General features: G+C 40.6%; 1 protein-coding gene across 3 annotated transcripts in view; it reads left to right on the top strand.

Annotated features, from left to right (window-relative positions):
* cabp1b (calcium binding protein 1b) overlaps positions 1 to 23,167 on the top strand; it is a 42,946-nt gene that overhangs the window by 7,257 nt on the left and 12,522 nt on the right. The window contains exon 1 of one of the 3 annotated variants that reach the window (XM_051121733.1): positions 17,770 to 18,307. The exons of 1 other annotated variant lie outside the window; for it this stretch is intronic. In XM_051121733.1, the coding sequence (XP_050977690.1) occupies positions 18,179 to 18,307 (129 nt within the window). In that variant the 5' untranslated portion in view covers positions 17,770 to 18,178. Of the gene's footprint in view, positions 1 to 17,769; positions 18,308 to 23,167 lie in introns of those variants that run through there. One more of the 3 variants, XM_051121734.1, reaches the window with a different exon arrangement.

Raw genomic sequence — 23,167 nt, forward strand, 5'->3', positions numbered from 1 at the left:
AAAACCTTTGTTCATCTTCAGAACACAAATTAGGTTATTTTCTATTAAATCCGAGAGCTTCCTGAACCGCTTAAAAATGAAAATATTTTAAGAAATGTCAGGAAAAAAGAAACAGTGCATCCTAATAGGAACTTTTATTATGGAATAAACATAGAACAGGCTTAAAACTTGTAGATATGTTTTACAAAAGCACCTTACTAAAAGGACTACACATCTACAAGAGGCTAAGAACAAATATCATCTACACACTTAAAGATAAAGGTTCCAAAAGGGCGTTTTTGCAGTGATGGCTTAGAAGAACCATTTTTGGTTTCGCAAAAAATCTTTACAGTTCCTGAAAGAAACATTTTGAAGAACATTTGAAAAATCTAAATATCTTTTTTCAACTATAAAGAACTTTTTCTGCATTTGAAAGGTTTCATGGTTCTTCAAGGATCTTCATAGAACCATTTATGCCAATAAAGAACCTTTATTTTTAAGAGTGTACCCATAATGCTTTAAAACATAAGCTGCCAATCAGTACTATTTACACAGTTACACTGTGATGCTAGAATGTATACAATATTTACAATGCATATGCATACACAAGTCGAAAAAAATGGTAGAAATGTGGAGAAAAAGATTCATCTAAAATAAATGGGGTAAACCAGGAAACGGATGTAAAAAAAATTTACCTCATTAACCTAATTTTAATGTGTTTACTTCATCTTACTATTGTTGACTTTTTAGAAAGTTAAAATTCAAAAATTACTTATATCATAGATTTCCTTGTTATAATTTCAGATTTATACAGATGGCTGTCAAACTAAAATTTCACTACAACTGTTACTGTCCCTAGTGAAAACTAAATATACTAAAATGTATTTAAAATGCATTTATTTCATGCTAAGTATACTACATTTACATATTATGTACTTAATAAAAATACCCTGCAATTGGAACAACTAATTTTGTACTTTGCACTTTAATTGTAGTGCTGAAGTCCAACTAAAGATGTACTTAAATATATTTGATTGTGCTAAAATGGAACTATTGCACTTTAAGTACAAGTTAAATATTTTGCATTTAAAGACCGATATTATTTAAAGATCATACAATCCTCATCAATAGTGACATTAAAACATATTTTAGGCTTGATATTAAAAAAAAAAGTGCATTGTGCACAAGTAGTACTCCAAATAAAGTTAAATTACAATTTTTATATCAGTAAGTCAATAAGCAAAATGTCAGTAAATATGTTAATAGACTTGAACTATGCTTAATACAAAATAAATGCATTTTAAATCTATTAGGGGTAATATGGACCTGCATACTCCCAACATTTACAAATTTCCATTATATAATCTAAACAATTCAACCACAGTCTTGTGCAGGTTTATTCTTGCTGATTGATCTGGCATACATGCAAGAATGCACACAAACAGCTTTTATGCTACGTATTATGTTGCATTAATTTCCTCGGCTGGAATGAATCCAATCCAATTTCAGATTCCAAAAGTTCTGTTTATATGAACCTTAAACGTTGCAATCCGATTGGACCACAAAACCAGTCTTAAGTAGCATGTGTATATTTGTAGCGATTTTTCTTTAATGCCAAAAATCATTAGGATATTAAGTAAAGAACATGTTCCATGAAGATATTTTGTAAATTTCCTACCATGAATATATCAATACTTATTTTTTTATTAGTACTATGCATCGATAAGAACTTAGTTCAAGGTGATTTTCTCAATATTTAGATTTTTTGGCACCCTCAGATTCCAAATCTCAGTCAAATATTGTCCAAACCATACATTAATGGAAAGCTTATTTATTCAGCTTTCAGGTGATGTATAAATCTCAATTTCAAATGTACCTTTAAGACTGGTTTTGTGGTCCAGGGTCACATATTCATTTACTTGAATTCCAGACAAAACCTAAACACATGCTCAGGACAGGGAAACGCCAAAGCAATAATGTCACAGGAGCTGCCGTGAGTATTACTGCCATTTTTTTTCTTGAATGACATACATAAAAAAAGCTTTTATGTCAGTTTTTTAATTAAACATTTTGTAAATATACAATCTTAATACGCAGATATTAGACTTAAATAAACATAAGCAAGCTCATATGACGTAAAACACAAAGGCATCACTACATTGTGTATGTGCGCAAGGTATTTTTGAGTCTTTCCTGTTGATCAGATTTATTTCAGGTCTACAACACTTCTTCTAAACTTCTTGAGAATTTCTTAAAATGGAGGTGTTTACCTGAAGACTTGTTGGTCTGATTGTAATCCAATTATAAACGGATTATTTGGATGCATGCAAAATGGACTTTAAATAACTGACTGAATTAGCGTCATCTTTTTTTAGAACAGATGTTTTTTAACAGCATCTCCATCTGGTCAGTTTCCTTGTCGGCTTCTTTTCAGCCGCTGTGTGTCGCAGAAGTCTCACAATCTTCCTTTTACTCTCTCTCTTTCTCTTGAGGCAGGAGAGATTAATATCCAAACGCTGGCATCACTTGACCTGACTTGCGTTCACTAACAACGAATTATGCCACTAACCCGCTTTTGGAGATGTGCTGTGTGCGTCAAAAGCACAGTTTTATTGCATCATTGTTTTCACAGTGAGATTTCAGATCAATACCTTTGCTCTGCCAGCAGGGGCTGCCCGTCTCAGGCTCTCAGGCTCTGGCAGAGAAACACGCAGCTACTTCTTCTGACAAAATGACATTCTGTCACTCTTTGTCAGGTCGTTTGCATCCTTTCTCCCTGCTGGTGCCAAGCTGGAATGGATGGATGCAGGAAATGGAGGTGCAAAAGGAGAAGTGTGAGACCTTTATGTATTATGTAAGAAATACACAACACAGTGTTCAGAATCAGGTGATGCAGAACCACTTTAGCTCTGCCTCTCACTCGTTTGGCTCCATTTGTGCTGGTTTTTTGGGCTTTTTCCGGAGCATTCAGTCGCTCCCGCCCTCCCTCTCCAGCCCACTTGGGTCACACCGACCTTGCAAGGGTCTGAGGAGGGGAGAGATGGAGAACAAGAGGGAGGGCGGAAGGCAAACGGAGAGATAGCTGAAAGAACCGGGCTTAAATAGATGAGCAAAAGAGGATACGTAAATAAGCGATACAAGCTGTGTCGTAAATTCCACGTCATTTCTGTCTTCCATACAATTTCAAAGTCCTGCGCTATTTATAGAAGCCAGTGTGTGTTTTTTTATTCGCCCATGGATTGCAGGGGAGGAAATGCAGAATTTCTAAGCCTTTCTCAGTCTGTGTAATCAAGAGAGAGAGAGAGAGAATAGACCTTGAAATTCCTTCCTCGGCACATCCCGGAGGAACGTGTTATTGCTCTGAGCTTGATCTTTCATAGCTCAAGAGACTTTATCGAGTTCTCACTTATGTTTTATTCCTCAGGAGAAATAAAAAGGTGGTTCTCAAAATATGCAGGTCATGTTTCACTCAAAAAACAGGAAGAATAAAATCTGATATCTAAAATATAATAAAACTATTATAAAATATAAAAATATGTGTATAAAATTATAGAATAAAATAGGAAAAACTGAAAACATGAAATATATTATTAACTTTAAAAAATAAAATAAAATTTTGTCAAAAAATCTATGAACATTTTCCTGAGCATTTGATGTCTTTTGATTTTGATGCCCTTGACAAGTTTTGTGAAAATGTACAATATGTCCAATATGAATATGTACAATTATGTGAATAGCAGTTTAGAACATTTGAAAAAAAGAACACATAAAATAAATTAAACATATAAAATTAATTTAAAGATACAATGTATGACAAATGTTAATGCTCCTAAAAGTACAGCTTGTTTTTCATGCAACATTTGTTTATGTTTTTTTGTTCTTATGTTCTGGGCAAGTTTTGCAAGATTCACTCAAAAAAACACACAAAATACACAATTGTCAACATATGGTATGAGTATAGAGCATATGCAAAAATTATGTGGATAGCAGCTCATTCAGATCATTTGAACTTACAAAAATTAAAGAAAACATGAAATAAATAAAAATATAAAACAAATTTACAGAGACAATGTATTTGAAAAAAAAAAACACACATAAAATAAATTTATTTACAGCTACAATGTATGACAAATTTTAATGCTCCTAAAAGTACAGCTTGATTTTCGGGCAACATTTATTTCTTTTTATTTTATGTTCTTGACACATTTTGCAAGATTCACTTGAAAACAGACACAAATTATGCAATTGCTGACTTATATGAGTATAGAGCATATGCAAAAAATTATGTGGATAGCAGTTCGGATCAATTGAACTTACAAAAATTCAAAAAGAAAACATAAAATAAAAAGATAAAACAAATTTACAGATACATTGTATGACAAATTTTAATGTCACACAATTGTAATGCTCCTAAAAGTACAGCTTGATTTTCATGCAATATTTATTTCTTTTTATTCTCATGTCCTTGACACGTTTTGCAAGATTCACTCCAAAATAGATACAAATTACATAATTGTCAACATATGCAAAAAGTGGACAGCAGCTTATTCAGATCATTTGAACTTACTAAAATTCATATTGAAATAACATTGTTAGATCGGCATGTGGGCTGTCAAACTCCAAAAATGCCAATGAATAGTCGCTGTATATTGTTTTTGTCATACTTTTTTCATTTTTGTCCCCATTGACTGGCATTCTATGGAAAAGAGCTAAGACATTTTGCGAAATTTCTTCTTTGGTGTCCAATGAGTTTAAAAAGAGCAAATGATTGAATTTTCACTCAAACGAAAGTCTCCATTTGCTCCATTTAGTCTGTCAAATTCTTGCAATATTAAAGAGACCCCATTTGCGGTTTTTCCTTAATATGGGACCGGAATGTGGATTCAGGTGCTTTTAAACAAGCGTTCATAAAAAATTAACTAAGAGCATCTATGTGTTTAGCACAAGTCCTCAAAGCAACAAAACATAGCGCCACCTGAGGCGAGCACTTGACACTCGGGTACGGCAGGTGAGTGCGAAGGGTCGAGCCGAGAGGAAGACGGAGTGAAACTAGAGCTAATGAAGCATTAGAAAGGGGAAAAGAACAACACTTCTGAAGAGCTGCTACATTTTTGATGCTCTTAGAAGAACATGAATGAATATTTCAAGAGAAATGTCTTATACTGCATGTAATTTCAGCTCCCTTTTGAGAAACCGACATGAAATGTGTATTAAAGCGAATAACCTATTCAGTACGTTCAACAGATCGGCACTCACTTCAGATTTTTCTTTTAGATACTGTAAAAATCTAGCTTTATTCATGATATATTCTTTAAATGATTAGTTCATTTCCAGAATAAAGATTTACTCACCCCCATGTCATCTAAGATGTTCATATCTTTCTTTCTTCAGTCAAACAGAAATAAAGGTTGTTGAGGAAAACATTCCAGGATTTTTCTTCAAATAGTGGACTTCAAATGAGCGGGTTCAGCGGGTTGAAGGTCCAAACTGCAGTTTCAGTGCAGCTTCAAAGGGCTCTACACAATCCCAGCTGAGGAATAAGGGTCTTATCTAGCAAAACAATTAGTCATTTTTTTTTTAAAATTACATTTATATACTTTTTAACCACAAATGCTCATCTTGCACTAGCTCTGCAATTTGGACCTTCAACCTGTTGGCTTCCATTAAAGTCCACTATATGGACAAAAATCCTGGAAAGTTTTCCTGAAAAATCTTATTTTTTATTGAAAGAAAGACATGAACATCTTGGATGACATGAATTATCAGGAAACATAAACTAATCCTTTAAGTTTATCGTTTTCTGTAAATATACCCAAGGTCAGGGATGTTTCGTTGATCTTTGATCGCGGAGGACGACTCCTGTCCAAGCGTGTGTGTGATTGTGTAAGACGAAGCAGGAAGCTCACATGCCATCAGCACGCCCGAGACGAACATGAACCTCTCTGCTCGTCTTCCTGTCTCTCTGGCTGCCTGTCGCCGTGTCCAACAGGATTATCCGTGACCTCACATCTTCGTTAAAACGAAGAAGTACTTATTAACATTGCTGTCAGAATGATCCATTCATTTGAGTTCCTGGAGCTCAAATGCAGGAGCGTGACGCCAGCAACATCAAGGTCATGGGGTTTGTTTCTCTTACTGATGTGCTAAATGAAAAAAGACAGAGTATGTGTCATTCAACAACATTTCTTCACTGAACAGACATTTTTATCCAAAGGACAAAAGGACTGCAATATATTCTATACCATACACTGCAAAACAGTGATTTATTAACTTGGTATTTTTGTCTTGTTTTTCAATACAAACATCTAAGTGTCACATTTATGTCTGTTTATGTCTTTTGGTTTCTCCCATTGTTTCCCCCTGTCGATCTGTCTGTTTTGGTTTAACCCAAATTACCGTCATTCCCTATACCTGTGTTTGTAATTAGTCTCTCCCTTTATAAGTCTGCTTTTGTTTTGAGTTTGCGGTGGGTCCTTAACGTTATTTCAATGTGTGTGGATGTATCGTTGTGTTCCTGCCTGTTCCTGCCTGATTCCTATGAAGATTTATATTAAATTGTTATTTGTTTGTATCGTATCTCGTTTCCCGTCTCGTCAGTCCAGCACTGCACGTAACAGAAGGACCGACCGAAACAGTTTATTCCCGGCGTTTCCCTGCTTTATTTTTTCCGTTTTTTTTTTTTTGTTGTTGTTTTTCGTTATGGATAACCCCGCCGTCCTCCTCCTTCTCCTGGAGCAGGGGAATCGCTCTCTCGTGGACCACACTAGAGACTTTGTCCACCTCGTACCACTCACACACTACCCGGACAGCAGCCTTTGCACATTTTACCGTGCAGGACTGAACATCGCCACGAAAGCGCAGCTGTCCGGGGAGGGTCCACAAGAGAGCTTCGCCGACTACATGGAGTGGGTGCTGGTGTCCTGTAGACCTTCGTTGACCGCAGAGGATGACACCAGCCCCACTCAAGACCCAGAGCCCAGCCAACCAGCACCCCGACACGCGGAGTTTGAGCCCGAGCCCACCGCGGATGACGAGCCAGAGCCACGAGCGACAGAGCTAAAGATCGCCACAGAGCCAGAGCCCTACGCGTCCGATCAGGTGCGAGAGCTGGCTACATCTACCGTGACGGGGGAGTGCAACATGGAGCAAGTGAGGGCTATGGAGAGCCCTGCCCACTGCACCACTGCACCACTGCTGGGGGTGAGCTGGATGATAACTCTGGGGACTTGATTGACTTTTCTACGGAAGATCTAGAGAATAACTCTGGGGATTTAATAGACTTCTTTACAGAAATATCTACCTGTCACGTTATGCCTGCCTGTATGGAATCCCCACCCACCCTCCCTCCCTCTTCTGCCTATGTCAAAATCTGTCTGTGCACCGCTGTCCCCTGACAGCCCCTCTGCTCACCCTCAGTCTTCCACCTGTGCAGTGGGCTCGCCGCGGGTCTGCCAGCTTCCATCGGCGTCAGGGCTGGAGGATCCCTCATCTCCGCCTTCAGCCTCAGAGTTCAGAACTCCGCCTCGGCCCTCCGACCCTGCGGCTCCACCACGGCTCTCAGCGCCCTCGTCTCCATCGCCGCCCGTCGGTCCACCAGCTCCACCGGGCTACCTCGTCTTTCCGGCTCCGCCCTGGTCGGTCGTCGTCCCTCCGTCACCTCAGGACTCTGTTCCTCCGGCTGCGCCTCGTCACTCCGTCCCACCGGCTCCTAAGGACTCCTCCCTCCCTCCGGCACAGCCTCCATCCTCTGTCGCTCCGGCTCCGCCGCGGACCTCCGGATCTCTGCCTACGCCTTGGTCGCCAGAGCCTAGGGCTCCGCCTTGGCCCTCCGGATCCTCGGTGATCCCCCTGGATCTTCGGCTCTCCGTCTCCACCTCGGGCTCCTCCGCCAGCGGCTCCGCCTCCGTCGTCGGCCCCCTGGAGTCGACAGCCTTTCCTCCACCATGGCTCCTCCCTCCGTCGGCTCCACCGTGGGTCGTCATCATGGCTGCGGTCTGGGTCTCCCTCTGCTTCTCCTGCTCCGGGTCCCTCCTGTTTCCTCCTTGGCTCCTTCCACCTTCGTCACCCCCCCGGACTATGTTATGTTTATTTGAACTGTCTGTCCAGCCATGACCTCCTGAACTGCCCACCTACTCTCTTGTTTTTTTTCTTGTATGTTGTACGGCGCGAGACGCGCCTATTCGGAGGGGGGCGTAATGTCACATTTATGTCTGTTTATGTCTTTTGGTTTCTCCCATTGTCTCCCCCCCGTCGATCTGTCTGTTTTGGTTTAACCCAAATTACTGTCAGCCCCTACACCTGTGTTTGTAATTACTCTCTTATAAGTCTGCTTGTGTTTTGAGTTTGCGGTGGGTCCTTAACGTTATTTCAATGTGTGTGGATGTATCGTTGTGTTCCTGCCTGTTCCTGCCTGATTCCTATGAAGATTTATATTAAATTGTTATTTGTTTGTATCGTATCTCGTTTCCCGTCTCGTCAGTCCAGCACTGCACGTAACAGAAGGACCGACCGAAACAGTTTATTCCCGGCGTTTCCCTGCTTTATTTTTTCCGTTTTTTTTTTTTTGTTGTTGTTTTTCGTTATGGATAACCCCGCCGTCCTCCTCCTTCTCCTGGAGCAGGGGAATCGCTCTCTCGTGGACCACACTAGAGACTTTGTCCACCTCGTACCACTCACACACTACCCGGACAGCAGCCTTTGCACATTTTACCGTGCAGGACTGAACATCGCCACGAAAGCGCAGCTGTCCGGGGAGGGTCCACAAGAGAGCTTCGCCGACTACATGGAGTGGGTGCTGGTGTCCTGTAGACCTTCGTTGACCGCAGAGGATGACACCAGCCCCACTCAAGACCCAGAGCCCAGCCAACCAGCACCCCGACACGCGGAGTTTGAGCCCGAGCCCACCGCGGATGACGAGCCAGAGCCACGAGCGACAGAGCTAAAGATCGCCACAGAGCCAGAGCCCTACGCGTCCGATCAGGTGCGAGAGCTGGCTACATCTACCGTGACGGGGGAGTGCAACATGGAGCAAGTGAGGGCTATGGAGAGCCCTGCCCACTGCACCACTGCACCACTGCTGGGGGTGAGCTGGATGATAACTCTGGGGACTTGATTGACTTTTCTACGGAAGATCTAGAGAATAACTCTGGGGATTTAATAGACTTCTTTACAGAAATATCTACCTGTCACGTTATGCCTGCCTGTATGGAATCCCCACCCACCCTCCCTCCCTCTTCTGCCTATGTCGAAATCTGTCTGTGCACCGCTGTCCCCTGACAGCCCCTCTGCTCACCCTCAGTCTTCCACCTGTGCAGTGGGCTCGCCGCGGGTCTGCCAGCTTCCATCGGCGTCAGGGCTGGAGGATCCCTCATCTCCGCCTTCAGCCTCAGAGTTCAGAACTCCGCCTCGGCCCTCCGACCCTGCGGCTCCACCACGGCTCTCAGCGCCCTCGTCTCCATCGCCGCCCGTCGGTCCACCAGCTCCACCGGGCTACCTCGTCTTTCCGGCTCCGCCCTGGTCGGTCGTCGTCCCTCCGTCACCTCAGGACTCTGTTCCTCCGGCTGCGCCTCGTCACTCCGTCCCACCGGCTCCTAAGGACTCCTCCCTCCCTCCGGCACAGCCTCCATCCTTTGTCGCTCCGGCTCCGCCGCGGACCTCCGGATCTCTGCCTACGCCTTGGTCGCCAGAGCCTAGGGCTCCGCCTTGGCCCTCCGGATCCTCGGTGTCGCCCTGGATCTTCGGCTCTCCGTCTCCACCTCGGGCTCCTCCGCCAGCGGCTCCGCCTCCGTCGGTCGGCCCCCTGGAGTCGTCAGCCTTTCCTCCACCATGGCTCCTCCCTCCGTCGGCTCCACCGTGGGTCGTCATCATGGCTGCGGTCTGGGTCTCCCTCTGCTTCTCCTGCTCCGGGTCCCTCCTGTTTCCTCCTTGGCTCCTTCCACCTTCGTCACCCCCCCGGACTATGTTATGTTTATTTGAACTGTCTGTCCAGCCATGACCTCCTGAACTGCCCACCTACTCTCTTGTTTTTTTTCTTGTATGTTGTACGGCGCGAGACGCGCCTATTCGGAGGGGGGCGTAATGTCACATTTATGTCTGTTTATGTCTTTTGGTTTCTCCCATTGTCTCCCCCCCGTCGATCTGTCTGTTTTGGTTTAACCCAAATTACCGTCAGCCCCTACACCTGTGTTTGTAATTACTCTCTTATAAGTCTGCTTGTGTTTTGAGTTTGCGGTTGATCCTTAACGTTATTTCAATGTGTGTGGATGTATCGTTGTGTTCCTGCCTGTTCCTGCCTGATTCCTATGAAGATTTATATTAAATTGTTATTTGTTTGTATCGTATCTCGTTTCCCGTCTCGTCAGTCCAGCACTGCACGTAACACTAAGCTTTCCTAAATCAAGATACATTTGTGACCCTGGACCACAAAATCAATCTTAAGTGGTATGGGTATATTTGTAGCAATAGCCAAATATAGCCAAATAAATTTGTCAGGGTCAAAATTATAAATTTTTTCTTTTCTGCCAAAAATCATGAGGATATTAAGTAAAGATCATGTTCCATGAAGATATTTTGTAACTTTCCTACTGTAAATATATCAAAACTTAATTTCTTATTAGTAATATGCATTGCTAAGAACTTCATTTGGACAAATTTAAAGGTGATTTTCTCAATATTTTGATTTTTTTTTTGCACCCTTAGATTTCAGATTTTCAATTTTTTTTTTAAAAAAGTATCCTTATGACTGGTTTTGTGGTGCAGGGTCACATTTATCTGAGGAGAAAAATTACATTAAGTATTCTTAAAAATTTTTGCAGTGTATATCACTCAAATATGTGAGACATCACACTTTTTGTGTATTAGCCAATCAGAAAACATGGCAGCACTTTACTTCCTGTCAATCATTTTTCGACTGTAGACTGAAATACTTGCATACTGCAAAGAATGTGTTATGTACTGACTACATCTTTAAAAAATAGTATGTGAAACAGCATGTATGTGCAACTATAAACAAGCTACACAACAGTATGTTACATTGTTGTGGCTTGACCTTAATCGTGCAAAATAATACCATTATTTTGTACTTTTAGATCAATTTTGTGTAAAATAAATTAAATCTTGACTGTCCGATCCAGTTAATAATCATATAACAGATGTCAAATAACAGATAACGATTGATATTATTTCCGTCACATTGGCCTGGGGTTTTTGTCATTAAAACTATTTAAAACATTTTTTAAACTAATATATATATATATATATATATATATAAAGCTGAACTAAAAATGAATGAAATCTAAATAGCAATATTTGAAACAAAAAAATTACTAATTAAAAAAATTAAATTAATATAATGAATATAAAATGAACACTGATTAGAAAATATAAAAATTATAGCTAACTGAAAATATTAATAAAAACTATAAAGGTACAGAAATAATACAAAAATAACACTAGCACTAGAAATAGCACTAGAAACAATGTCAATACAGCATTTCCACCTTAAAGGGGACGTTGGATGCCCATTTCCCACAAGTTGGTATGATTCCTTATGGTCTTCATGAAATGTCTGCAAAATACTTTGGCTAAAATTCCTCAATGGTCGTGTAAAACAACAGCCTTTTCACCTTGTCAAAACCAGCTCTGTTCACAGTGACCCGTTTCACTGCATGTCTCTTTAAATGCTAATGAGTTATTGCTCACCCGCCCCCCTCTCTTCCGTTTTTTTGTGTATTTGGTGGCACGTTACCATCAAAAACAAAACTAATCCACTGCGTCCAGTGGCTCTGATGTTGAAGACTCTTACGGTCACTTTTACATCAAACTACAAAACACCTACATTGTTGTCGCTGCAGCTCCTCAAGCACAGAGTCCATCAGCAGTTGTGGGCGTGGCTTGAGCAATATGATGTAATAATGCTCAGAAAATCAAAACGGCTTGATAATTGAGACTGTTTAGGTTTTTTGGGGATTAAAAAAAAGGAGTGAATGGATTTTTATCTTTGTAGGGTGGTTGTGTCCACACACTGTAAAAGTGAATTTTGCATTCACTGTCCAATTTGAGAAGTTTTTATCTGTTTAAATTACCTCAGATGTGGATGCAGATGTGATTATTAAAATGCAGTTATTTTACATTAACTAAATCTACACTAACCAAAATGATAAACGCAACACTTTTGTTTTTGCCCCCATTTTTCATGAGCTGAACTCTGATCTAAGACTTTTTCTGTGTACACAAAAGGCCTATTTCTCTTTAATATTGTTCACAAATCTGTCTAAATCTGTGTTAGTGAGCACTTCTCCTTTGCCGAGATAATCCAGCCACCTCACAGGTGTGGCATATCAAGATGCTGATTAGACAGCATGATTATTGCACAGGTGTGCCTTAGGCTGGCCACAATAAAAGGCCACTCTAAAATGTGCAGTTTTATCACACAGCACAATGCCATAGATGTTGCAAATTTTGAGGGAGCATGGAATTGGCATGCTGACTGCAGGAATGTCCACCAGAGCTGTTGCCTGTGAATTGAATGTTCATTTCTCTACCATAAGCTGTCTCCAAAAACGTTTCAGAGAATTTTGCAGTACATCCAACCAGTCTCACAACCACAGACCACGTGTAACCACACCAGCCCAGGACCTCCACATGCAGCATCTTCACCTTCAAGATTGTCTGAGACCAGCCATCTGGACAGCTGCTGCAACAATCGGTTTGCATAACCAAAGAATTTCTGCACAAACTGTCAGAAACCATCTCAGGGAAGCTCTGCATGTTCGTCGTCCTGATCTGGGTCTTGACCTGACTGCAGGTGGGCAAATGTTCACATTTGATGGCGTCTGACACTTTGGAGAGGTGTTCTCTTCATGGATGAATCCCGGTTTTCACTGTACAGGGCAGATGGCAGACAGCGTGTATGGCATCGTGTCGGTGAGCGGTTTGCTGATGTCAACTTTGTGGATTGAGTGGCCCATGGTGGCAGTGGGGTTATGGTATGGGCAGGTGTATGTTATGGACAACGAACACAGGTGCATTTTATTGATGGCATTTTGAATGCACAGAGATACTGTGACGAGATCCTGAGGCCCATTGTTGTGCCATTCATCCACGACCATCACCTCATTTTGCAGCATGATAATGCACAGCTCCATGAGGCAAGCATCTGTACACAATTCCTGGAAGCTGAAAACATCCCAGTTCTTGCATGGCCAGCACACTCACCAGACATGTTTGGGATGCTCTGGATCGGTGTATACGACAGCGTGTTCCAGCTCCTGCCAATATCCAGCAACTTCGCACAGCCATTAAAGACGAGTGGACCAACATTCCACAGGCCACAATCATGCTGTCTAATCAGCATCTTGATATGACACACCTGTGAGGTGGATGGATTATCTCGGCAAAGGAGAAGTGCTCACTAACACAGATTTAGACGGATTTGTGATCAATATTTGAGAGAAACAGGCCTTTTGTGTACATAGAAAAAGTCTTAGATTTTTGAGTTCAGCTCATGAAAAATAGGGGCAAAAACAAAAGTGTTGCGTTTCTAATTTTGGTCAGTGTAATAAAACCAACAATTGTTTTACCACAACAATTAGGGGCAAAGTTGACTGTGTCAGTTGGATTGGCACACTGTGATTGTCTATTGTGTTTAATACATGCGAAGCAGCTCTGCTGAAAATAAAAAAAAAACAATATTTTATGTGATTGGTTGAAACAGATGATGTCACTAGTGTACACAATGTACAGTAACACCGGCTAAACAGGTTGTGACGAACCCGCAGCACTAAATCAGAACTGTTTGTTTAACCTCGACACACTCCTGTAAGCATTACAGTAGTGGAAAGATGACTTAAATCACGACGTGCGGATGATTTCTGCATACATGCATGCACAGTTATTCGATTATGGCACGCTGTTGCGAGCCGATCTGAGCATGTATGGATATATGCAAGTGTGTGTGCATGTGTGGAAGTGTGTTTCTGCACTGCTGGTGCGTGTGCTCTTGCTGAGTTGACGTTATGAGATCGGACGGCGCCTAGCTCTGATTTCTGATGTGTTCTGAAGTTCACAATGAGCCTCCGGTGAAGAGGCTGGCTTCAGCTAGATGATTCATCCTCACCGACAGAGAGAGAAAGAGAGAGAGAGATCAGCCTTACATGAGTAAACTCAATAGAGCGGCTGAGAATTAATCAGGGAGGTTAAATGTGCTTACAACAGAGATATTGATGATGCAGAGGAAAATTGATGTCTTCAGAGGTTGCTTTTTCATAGCTCAGGAGTTCTCATCGGACTGGGGCTTCTCGTAAAAATCCCTCAGAGGAATTCAGTTAGAAACAAATGAAACAAGTATTGACATACAGAACTATAAAATTAATGTGAATTGAATTACAGAAATAATTTTGTCTGCAGAGGGGCTGATGAGAATACTAAACGTGTTCACTAACAATCTTTAAATATTTCATTTGCGTCTTATTCACTAACCACCCACCGTGCAGTTGCTAAATACATCGGAAATCCAGTGCATATTATAGAAATTGTTATTTTATGCAAAGATTAGGTTCATTACAGATTGTATCTTAATTACAGCCTGCAGAAAGGGGGCAGCAGTGATCCCAGCCTCAGTGATTCATCAAATAACCAAACTGATCTCGAAACGAAAGACGAAAACGTACCTGTGGGAACTTTTTTGCAAGACACGAAATACGTATAGCCATATACATTTCATGACATATTCGATACGAAATGACCACTGAGTGGCACTAAAAGAGTACTTGTTTTTTCCCCCGGAACAGATGAACGTACGTATGACATATTTTATGTGACATTGGTTTTGTACGTGTCACCGCAGTTCTTACGTGAAAAGTCCGCTTGTTGATAACAATGGGTTAACAACAATGGGTTAACAACAGCATTACATTTTTTTTCTTTCTTTCTAAATACATAAATAAACAAGTATTATACTAAATGTTATGTAATTTCTAGTAAACCCCAAATGGCAAATTATTTAAATTTTTAAACCAATCATGTCATTTTAAGAGCATTATAACAAGGCATATATCCAGTTTTGGACATTTTAAAGAGCCTGTTCAGGTGTTTGTGTTGCAATAGTGGTTGCCTTTGTGTTCTCTCTTGATTTGCATAAATAATTTGCTACCATATGCTGAAACAACTATCATTTTTATTGAAATCCCCTTTCAGAGTCCGATCAGAGATGCACATTTTGGCCAAAATCTGATAACTGATTTGAATTTTGAAGCCGATAATAATATGTTGGCCAATATTAGATACCAATCTAGAGGTCAGTCTAGAGGTTGATGCTTCAAATGTCACCAGTCATTCAGTCCAGTGGAAAGAAATGATGCATGCTAGCTTTCTTTTATTTAAGTAAAATAGAAAATAATTTAACAAATATATATTCATGGTGTCTTTGTAACCCCTCTCCCTGTGTCCTGCTCGCACCTGCTCGAACCCGGGAAAGACCGCAGCCTCTAGCGTCAGTCACTAGAGCGCCTCTTGAGATTAGGGGAGTGAGGTTTACCTGCACAGCACCTACTGCTGGCCTCCGTTACACTCACCCCCCTAAACCTCACTCCCATCCGGGTCACGGCACTAACGTAACCCCTCTCCCCGGGTCCTACTCGCACCCTCTCTGAGCGGGGCTCGAACCCAGGTCTCCGGCATGGGAGGCAGGTGCACTAACAAGAAGGTCAAAGACTGCAGCCTCTAGCGTCAGTCACCAGGGCACCTCTTGAGATCAGGGGAGTGAGGTTTACCTGCACAGCACCTACCGCTGGCCTCAGTTACATCTTGGCCAAAATTCTCCATTTGCTCTCTGATTTTAATATCGCTGCTGTCTCGGAGAAACACTCAAGATGTTAAAGGGATAGTTCATCCCAAAAAGAAAAATCTGTCATCATTTGCGTGATGATATCCCATGTGACTTACTTTTTTCTACAGAAAATAAAAGAAGATATTTGGAAGAAGGCTGATAAACCAACATTTTTGGTTGCCATTGTCTTCCATTGTATGGGCAAAAAACACTAACAAAATACATGAAGGTGAATAAATATTGACAGAATTATAATTTTTGGGTGAACTGTCCCTTTCAATATATTTTTTAGGGTTTGGGGACTGATGGTGTGAGTTTCAGAAGTGGGTGTGTCAAAATGACTTAATAGCTCCACCTATAAAATTTTTACGAAGTGCTTCTCAAGCTATTTTTTACATAAATGCACGAAATTCGGTAGACACATGTAACACACCAATACCTACAAAAAAAATCCCTCGTTACAAAGTCCGAAACCCAACAGGAATTCAGTTATTTAGAATTTTCTCTGCAGGTTTTGTGCCATTTTTTCCATTTTCAGGTGCTGTATTTGAACAAAGTCCTCCTAGAGATTTAAACAGATCAACACCAAATTTGATCAGTGTAATCTAAAGCCCTTTGTGATGTTAAATTGCGAAGATCTTGAGTTTTCGTTGAAGGGCGTGTCCGTGGCAGCCTGACAAACTTCGATGTTTTGCCATGAAACAGGAAGTTGTTATAATTCAGGCATACAATGTCTGATCTGCCCCAAACTTCACATGTTTGATAAGAGTCCTGTCCTGAAGAGATCTACATGCCCATATTCAGTTATAGTCATAGCGCCACCTGCTGCCAACAGGAAGTGACATGTTTATGCTCTAACAAACTCCTCATAGAAATTTAATGACATCAACATTATATTTGGTCAGTCTAATCTAATGTCCTTTGTGACGTTAAATTGTGAAGATCTTGAGTTTTCATTAAAGGGCGTGTCCGTGGCGGTCTGACAAAGTTCAGTGTTTCACCATGTAAAAGGAAGTTTATAACGCAGCCATACAATGTCTGATCTCCCCCAAACTTCACACATTTGATAAGAGTCCTGGCCTAAACACATCTGAAGGCCAATATACTACAATCATGGCGCCACCTGCTGGAAACAGGAAATGACTTGTTTTACACTAACTTAAACATGCAATGTCTGATCTGCATTAGACTTAAAACACATTTGGTAAAAGTCCTGGCCTGAAGACATCTAAAGGGCAATATTCAGTTATAGTCATAGTGCCACCTGTTGGCAGCAGGATATGTCATCTGCACCAAACTTCATATGTTTGATCAAAGTGCTGGCCTGAACACATGTACATGCCAATATTCAGTTATAGACATAGCGCCACCAGCTGGAAGCAGGAAGATTGGTACATATAAATGACTTTGACATATTCCTTCTATATTTACCACTTTAAATGCATATTGCTCACCGTTCGCTGTTTTCCTAAAGCCACCGGGTGGCGTGGACCTAGGTGCGAGGGCTCTTTTAATGTTGCTTGCAGCTTTAATTTTTTTTTTGTTGTTGTTTCTTATAAATATAACGAAATTTTTAAAACATAAAGAGTGAGGTGAGAGCGGCCTAAACAGGAAACAATCGGGCTCAGTGGGCGAGTGCCAACTCAGCAGGTGAATTCTGGGAAGGGCTTCCTGCCCTCCCCTAATAACCTGCCGTGGCCTTCGGACGGTGCGCTGTGATTTGGCAGCCTTGGCACATCCGTGCCCAGTGCGGCCAAACCTTACTTTCTCATATGCGGCTTGTGCGTTTTGCCGGCCGGTCTTTGATCTGAGCGCTGGCCTTCGTAGCTGGGCGGCACGACTACACGCCAAGTGTGTGTATTTTTAGCTCCATAGCCCCACATCCGTATGTGTGTAATCGACTGTGTTCGTACACGCGCGCTCGCCAGTGTGTATGTTTTTGGATTAGTGTCTTCAGCATCTCGCTCGGGGGAAGGTGATACGCTCGTCCGTAGCGAGCCTCTTTGTCTGTTTTCGCCTTGTTTGGATGGACGGCTTTAAAACTGAGCAGCTGAGAGTGAGGGAGAGAGAGAAAGAGGGAGGGAAATGAGTGAAAGAGAGAGTGGGGGAAAACGAAGGGAGGGTGAACGGGAGAGAGAGAGAGAGAGTGCAAGCAAGTGAACAAGCAATCTTGGCTTTTCTCTTCTGAGCAGCCCTTCACACTGAGACACATGTCTCCTTTTTCTGATCCCTCCATCCACTTCTTCACTCCTCCCTTCCTGTCACCCTGACGTCCTTCATCGCCACCCCTGGATCATCTACATCCTTTCCCTAAACTCCATCTTTCCTAGAAGATAAGCCTGCAGACCTCATCTCACCATCTGTAATCCATGCATGGAGACATGTGGACGCTCGCACACGCGCGTAAGCGGCCGCATTGACTCTCAAGCGCGTAAAATTAGCAGAAGGGACTTTACTATGGGAAACTGCGTTAAATCGCCGCTTAAGAATTTCTCCAAGAAGGTAAGATGCTCTTTCTGATAGCTGAGATTGTGTGTGTGCGGCAAATGGACTCGACCCGGACCTGGACTGTGTTGCATGGACTGTCAGAGACGAGTTTAATGGCCATGCTCTGAATTCCACTACACAACCATATACAGTAACATCATGGTAATTCTCAAAGAACACTCTGGATTGAGTGAGACTCATGAAATTGTTGAATTTATTAAGTTTGTGCATGCAAGTGGAGACATTTTGCTGTTGAAAACGTAAAAAAGACCAAGCTTTAACAGACTTGTCCTGCATCAGGATGTCGGGTGTTTAGTTGCCATCTTTGACCTTGGAACTTTCCGGACATTTATGTTAATGCATTATGTTTACTGATATGCTAGATCTTGCTGCCTTAAAGCTCTTGACAGTGACGTTTGAAGCAACTTCTGAAAGTTCTCAAAGTTCTCTGAAGTTCTTCTCAGTCATCTTTAGATGACTTGGGACGTATGCGTTCAAGGATTAGCGCTGGCACCTGCTGAAAGCTCCTCTCCCGGTGTGCCCAATGGCACAGGTTTCTTCGGAAGAACGTACGAGCTGGCACCTTACAGCCTTGGCAACAGATGGAGTGTGAAGGTCATGTGCAAATACAGAGAGGATGTTTGCAAAGATGCGTATGTGCATGCATCATGCTGCCATTACATTATAAAAGCATTACCAATAGTAGCATAGACAATCAGGCTCATGGCAAGATTCAGTATATGAGGCCAAATGAAACCGCTAGTGTGTGTTTGTAAGTGTATACCTCAATTTTGCCCACCAGTCGGATGCAGATTACTTTAGCTGCATGTGGTATAGGATAGGATAACTGGAACGGAAGAGAGGGGGGAAATAAGATCTAATGCAAAAATATGATACTTTAAGTCAATAAAATCAAATTGATGTCAACATAAAAAAAGGTTTTACTGACATAATCTGTATTTGCAGGTAAAACAGGATATTCAGTGAGAAAAATGTGAGATTTTGTTCTTATTTAGGAACTGATTTGATTGTAAAAAGTGAGCAAGTCAGATGTCTGAAGGGGAGGAGTTTAACAAACAGGAATTTGTGACATCATCCAAAAGGAAAGTTGTTTTATAGGCGGAGCAAGATATTATATTTTGATGAAAGATTACAAATTTGCCCTATATGTATCCACCTTTTACCTCAATGCAGAAGTAAGCCTGTGGGTGAGACTTCCGGTTCATTATCCGCTATAGGGAAATAAAGAGAAGAATAACAACGTGCGGTAAACGGTAAAACGTTTTGCGCTACAAACCAGCGTGCTCATAATTAAGATAATACATTACAATAATATTTGCAATATCAAGCAGTAAAATGAGCTGTTGTGTACAGCTAAAAATAGCTGGACGCGGATGAACCCGGAAGCCACACTCATAAAATTTACAAATGGTTGCATACACTTTTACGGGAAGGAAAAGGTGGATACTATGCCCTAAATGTATATATTCTTACTTTGTGAAGGAAAAGTATATACTTTTGAGTGTGTAGCAGAAGAAAAGCAAGTTTTAGACATACTGCGTACTAAAGTACTAAAATGCATACTAAAAACGCATAAAATGCAAACAGACCATTCTGTCGCATTATCACTTGTACCCTGTTACTGTAAATCAGTATTATTTTAGTATTATTTATATACTGTTATTGTTATTCATTTATTTTTAAATGTTTATATGTTTTATATATTAGTTTTATTTTATTTATTTATTGATTTATATAGTTTTGCTTTGTATTATTTCCAGCTAGTCATTTTAGTGCTTGAACTTATTTCAGTTAGTTATTTCAAATATTCATTTAGTGTAAGTTTTTTCATCTTTTATTTTATTTTAGCTATATTTATTATTTTAATAGTTTTCGTTAATATATCAACAAATCTTTATACTTTACTGAAGAAAAAAGAAGTGGCACATTGATCTGCCAGTCGTGGATAAGTCAATGGCCACACATCTTTACAGGTTGCACATCTTTACAAGTTCACAATGTTGTTGCAAACGACATTACTGTTAAAAAAAAAATCTGTAAAATGTACAGTAAAAAACGGCAGCTGTGGTTGCCAGAATTTTAGCGTAAAAAATACAGTAGCAACGTTTTAGGTTCTACGGTTTTAACTTAAATTTACATTGAAGCAGGTGGTGATGAGAAAGTCAAATGATGAACCGAGGTCCATCACAAGCAGCTTTTAAATATTAACACATATAGACCGTTAACCAATTAACAGGTTTTTACTGTAGCATTTTTACAGTATTTTTCATCAGATTAGATGCTATTTATTAATCACTCAATCGTCTTTATTTATGCTGCATTCACACAATGTCGTAAATACCATAGGCTCGAGATGACAACATGGAGCTGTTCACGTCCTCGGACTGGGAATTATGGTTTTCTATCCACAAGTTTCTGGGGGGCGCTACTGTAACAAAAGAATGTGGGTATAACTTCCGGTGAGACGGCAGACGTAGTATACCAATGGTATTTTGTGTGCCAATTAGCAAAGAGGACCATTTTAGACCATACTTTACTTTGTAAAGATGCACACCTTTATGAGAGATGCCATTACGTTCTTATGGACAACATATGCTTTTCAAATTTGTGTTCCCATATCATTAGCAAGTTTGGATCGCTAAATCTTGAATGACTGTCAACTAGTGAAATGACATTTGAACCAAGACATCCGAGCTTGTGTTAAAGGGCCGAGGCTTGTTAACAAAGAAATAACTTTCATAGAAGCCTAACTTTCTGTGCAGTCATGTGCGCGATTCACTTTGCGTGTCCTAATGTTCGACCCGAGATCTTACTTTGCAAGTACATTTTCATTGGGACCTATTTAATAATTACATTTTTAATACCCAGTCATACAAGTAATATGAAGAATACAAATTATTTTAGGAAAATTAAATATATGCCATATGCAAGAATAATGTGTGCATTATTCTTCTATTACATCATATTGATATTTGTACTGGCATTTAATGGCACTGTTCAATGGATAAATTAATTTCTCAGAGTCAGAAATTCAACAAACAAACACACACGGTTATGGTGCCGATATATGGAAATTGTGGTGATTGCTTCTTCCGACGGAGCTTTAGTCTTTTGGCTGCTTTATTTTTTACTAACCACCAGATCGTGCTGTTTTCGACACTCTCGACACTTCGATTCTTTTCCCGAAACAGTCAGGGAAAAGTCTCTGTGCTTCATTTGCACGTCACTCCTGTCAGCTGTTGAATGAATGAGTGTCACGTCCCGCTTGTTTACTTTGGACCGGAAGACACTCCAACTTTTGATGCAAGGCCTCATGGGGCATAGGAAACTTGTGGATAGCCCCACTCAAAATTTTCACTGCAAAATGTAAACCATAGTACAATTTGGGGCAAACTTATTTTAATTTTTAATACTATTTAGGATGAAGAGTATGCAAACTTTTTTCTTTGGAATTATGTGCGAAACAAAATTAAATTTTCACTCTGAAATTGCTAGTAATTTTCACAAACAATTACACAGAAATGGCAAGTAACACTGAATTAAACACATTTTTGAAGTATGGTTTCACAACATTTCAAAAGCTGCTTTACGATAAGCTATTTGTTTAGTTGTTAGATGACGTCAGTCTTCTCTTTAATTAACCCATGGGTCTGTGTTTAATTAGGGAGATGCTCTTTATGTGTTTGTGAGTTATATTCCACGTGCTCTTCACCTCCTCTGCCCGTCTGCTAATTGGTCATTATAATGTGCTGGCTGACTGGTTTCATTCTCATCCTGATTAGCCTTCTGCTAAACATGAGCAGTTTTACGTTCACAAACTATACTAACCTTTTAGGTTATTTGACAGTCTACTCCCATCTAATGACGTCGGTTAGCTCACATCTTCACCCTTCGATAATCAAAATGCTAAAGATAGTGACTTTCATTTGTGAGAACAAGCTTGGATTTGAATAAAGCGCAGTGTGATCATTTGTTTTCATGGCAGCAATCAAATGGCATAGTATTGCGGCGGTGCGCCGCCAGTATGAAAGCGGATGAATTATTCAGTTTGAATGATATCTGATCTTAAAGATTCTGTCAGTTGCTGAGAGGGAAGAAAGAATAGAGGGCAAAGTCTGGCTCGATGTGATTTACCCAAGTAGGACATGTTCCTGGCTCAACAGCCCTTGTTGGGCTTGGAACAATGTTCCTGTCAAACAGCCATCGCCCTAATGGTATATTTCATACAAATATGAATGTCCTGATATCTCTGGCTTCCGAATATATATTGCTCAGTCTGATATTGCGATTAATATTTATTAAATATAAACACACTTTAGGGTAGAAACCTTGACTCATTGATGCATTTTATTTATTCAAAAGTTTATTAAACGATGAATGTCGTGGCCTATCTTTTATATTCTTTTACACATTTTGTGCACTAGAGATGAAATATAGCGATAAAGCTTGCAACAAAATACTCATTTGGTGAATTTGTAATGAGGAGACAGTCTTGTGCGACCAAACTCTATTTCTCATCATCCTCTTTGGCAGCACAAGAATGCTAATGGTGCGTTCAAGTCCTAATGGGATGCTTGTATTTACAAGTCGGGAAGTCCTAATTATGCCATCAGATGCGTTCAAGTCATTTTGGGTGGAGCAAAATGATCGCCACGTTTTCTAGAAAAAATACAACACGACTTTTTTAACTCTACATCTACTAAATGATAAATAAAGAATGCACGTTAAGCTTGTTTTTGCTTTTTTATGCTTTTAATTAATTTATGAATGTGCTGGGCACCCTGGGCCACAAAACCAGTCATAAGGGTCAATTTTTTGAAATTGAGTTTTATACATCTAAATAAAACAAGCTAC

The sequence above is a fragment of the Labeo rohita genome, chromosome 10, assembly GCF_022985175.1.
Source record: "Labeo rohita strain BAU-BD-2019 chromosome 10, IGBB_LRoh.1.0, whole genome shotgun sequence".
In the NCBI taxonomy this organism is placed as follows: domain Eukaryota; kingdom Metazoa; phylum Chordata; class Actinopteri; order Cypriniformes; family Cyprinidae; genus Labeo; species Labeo rohita.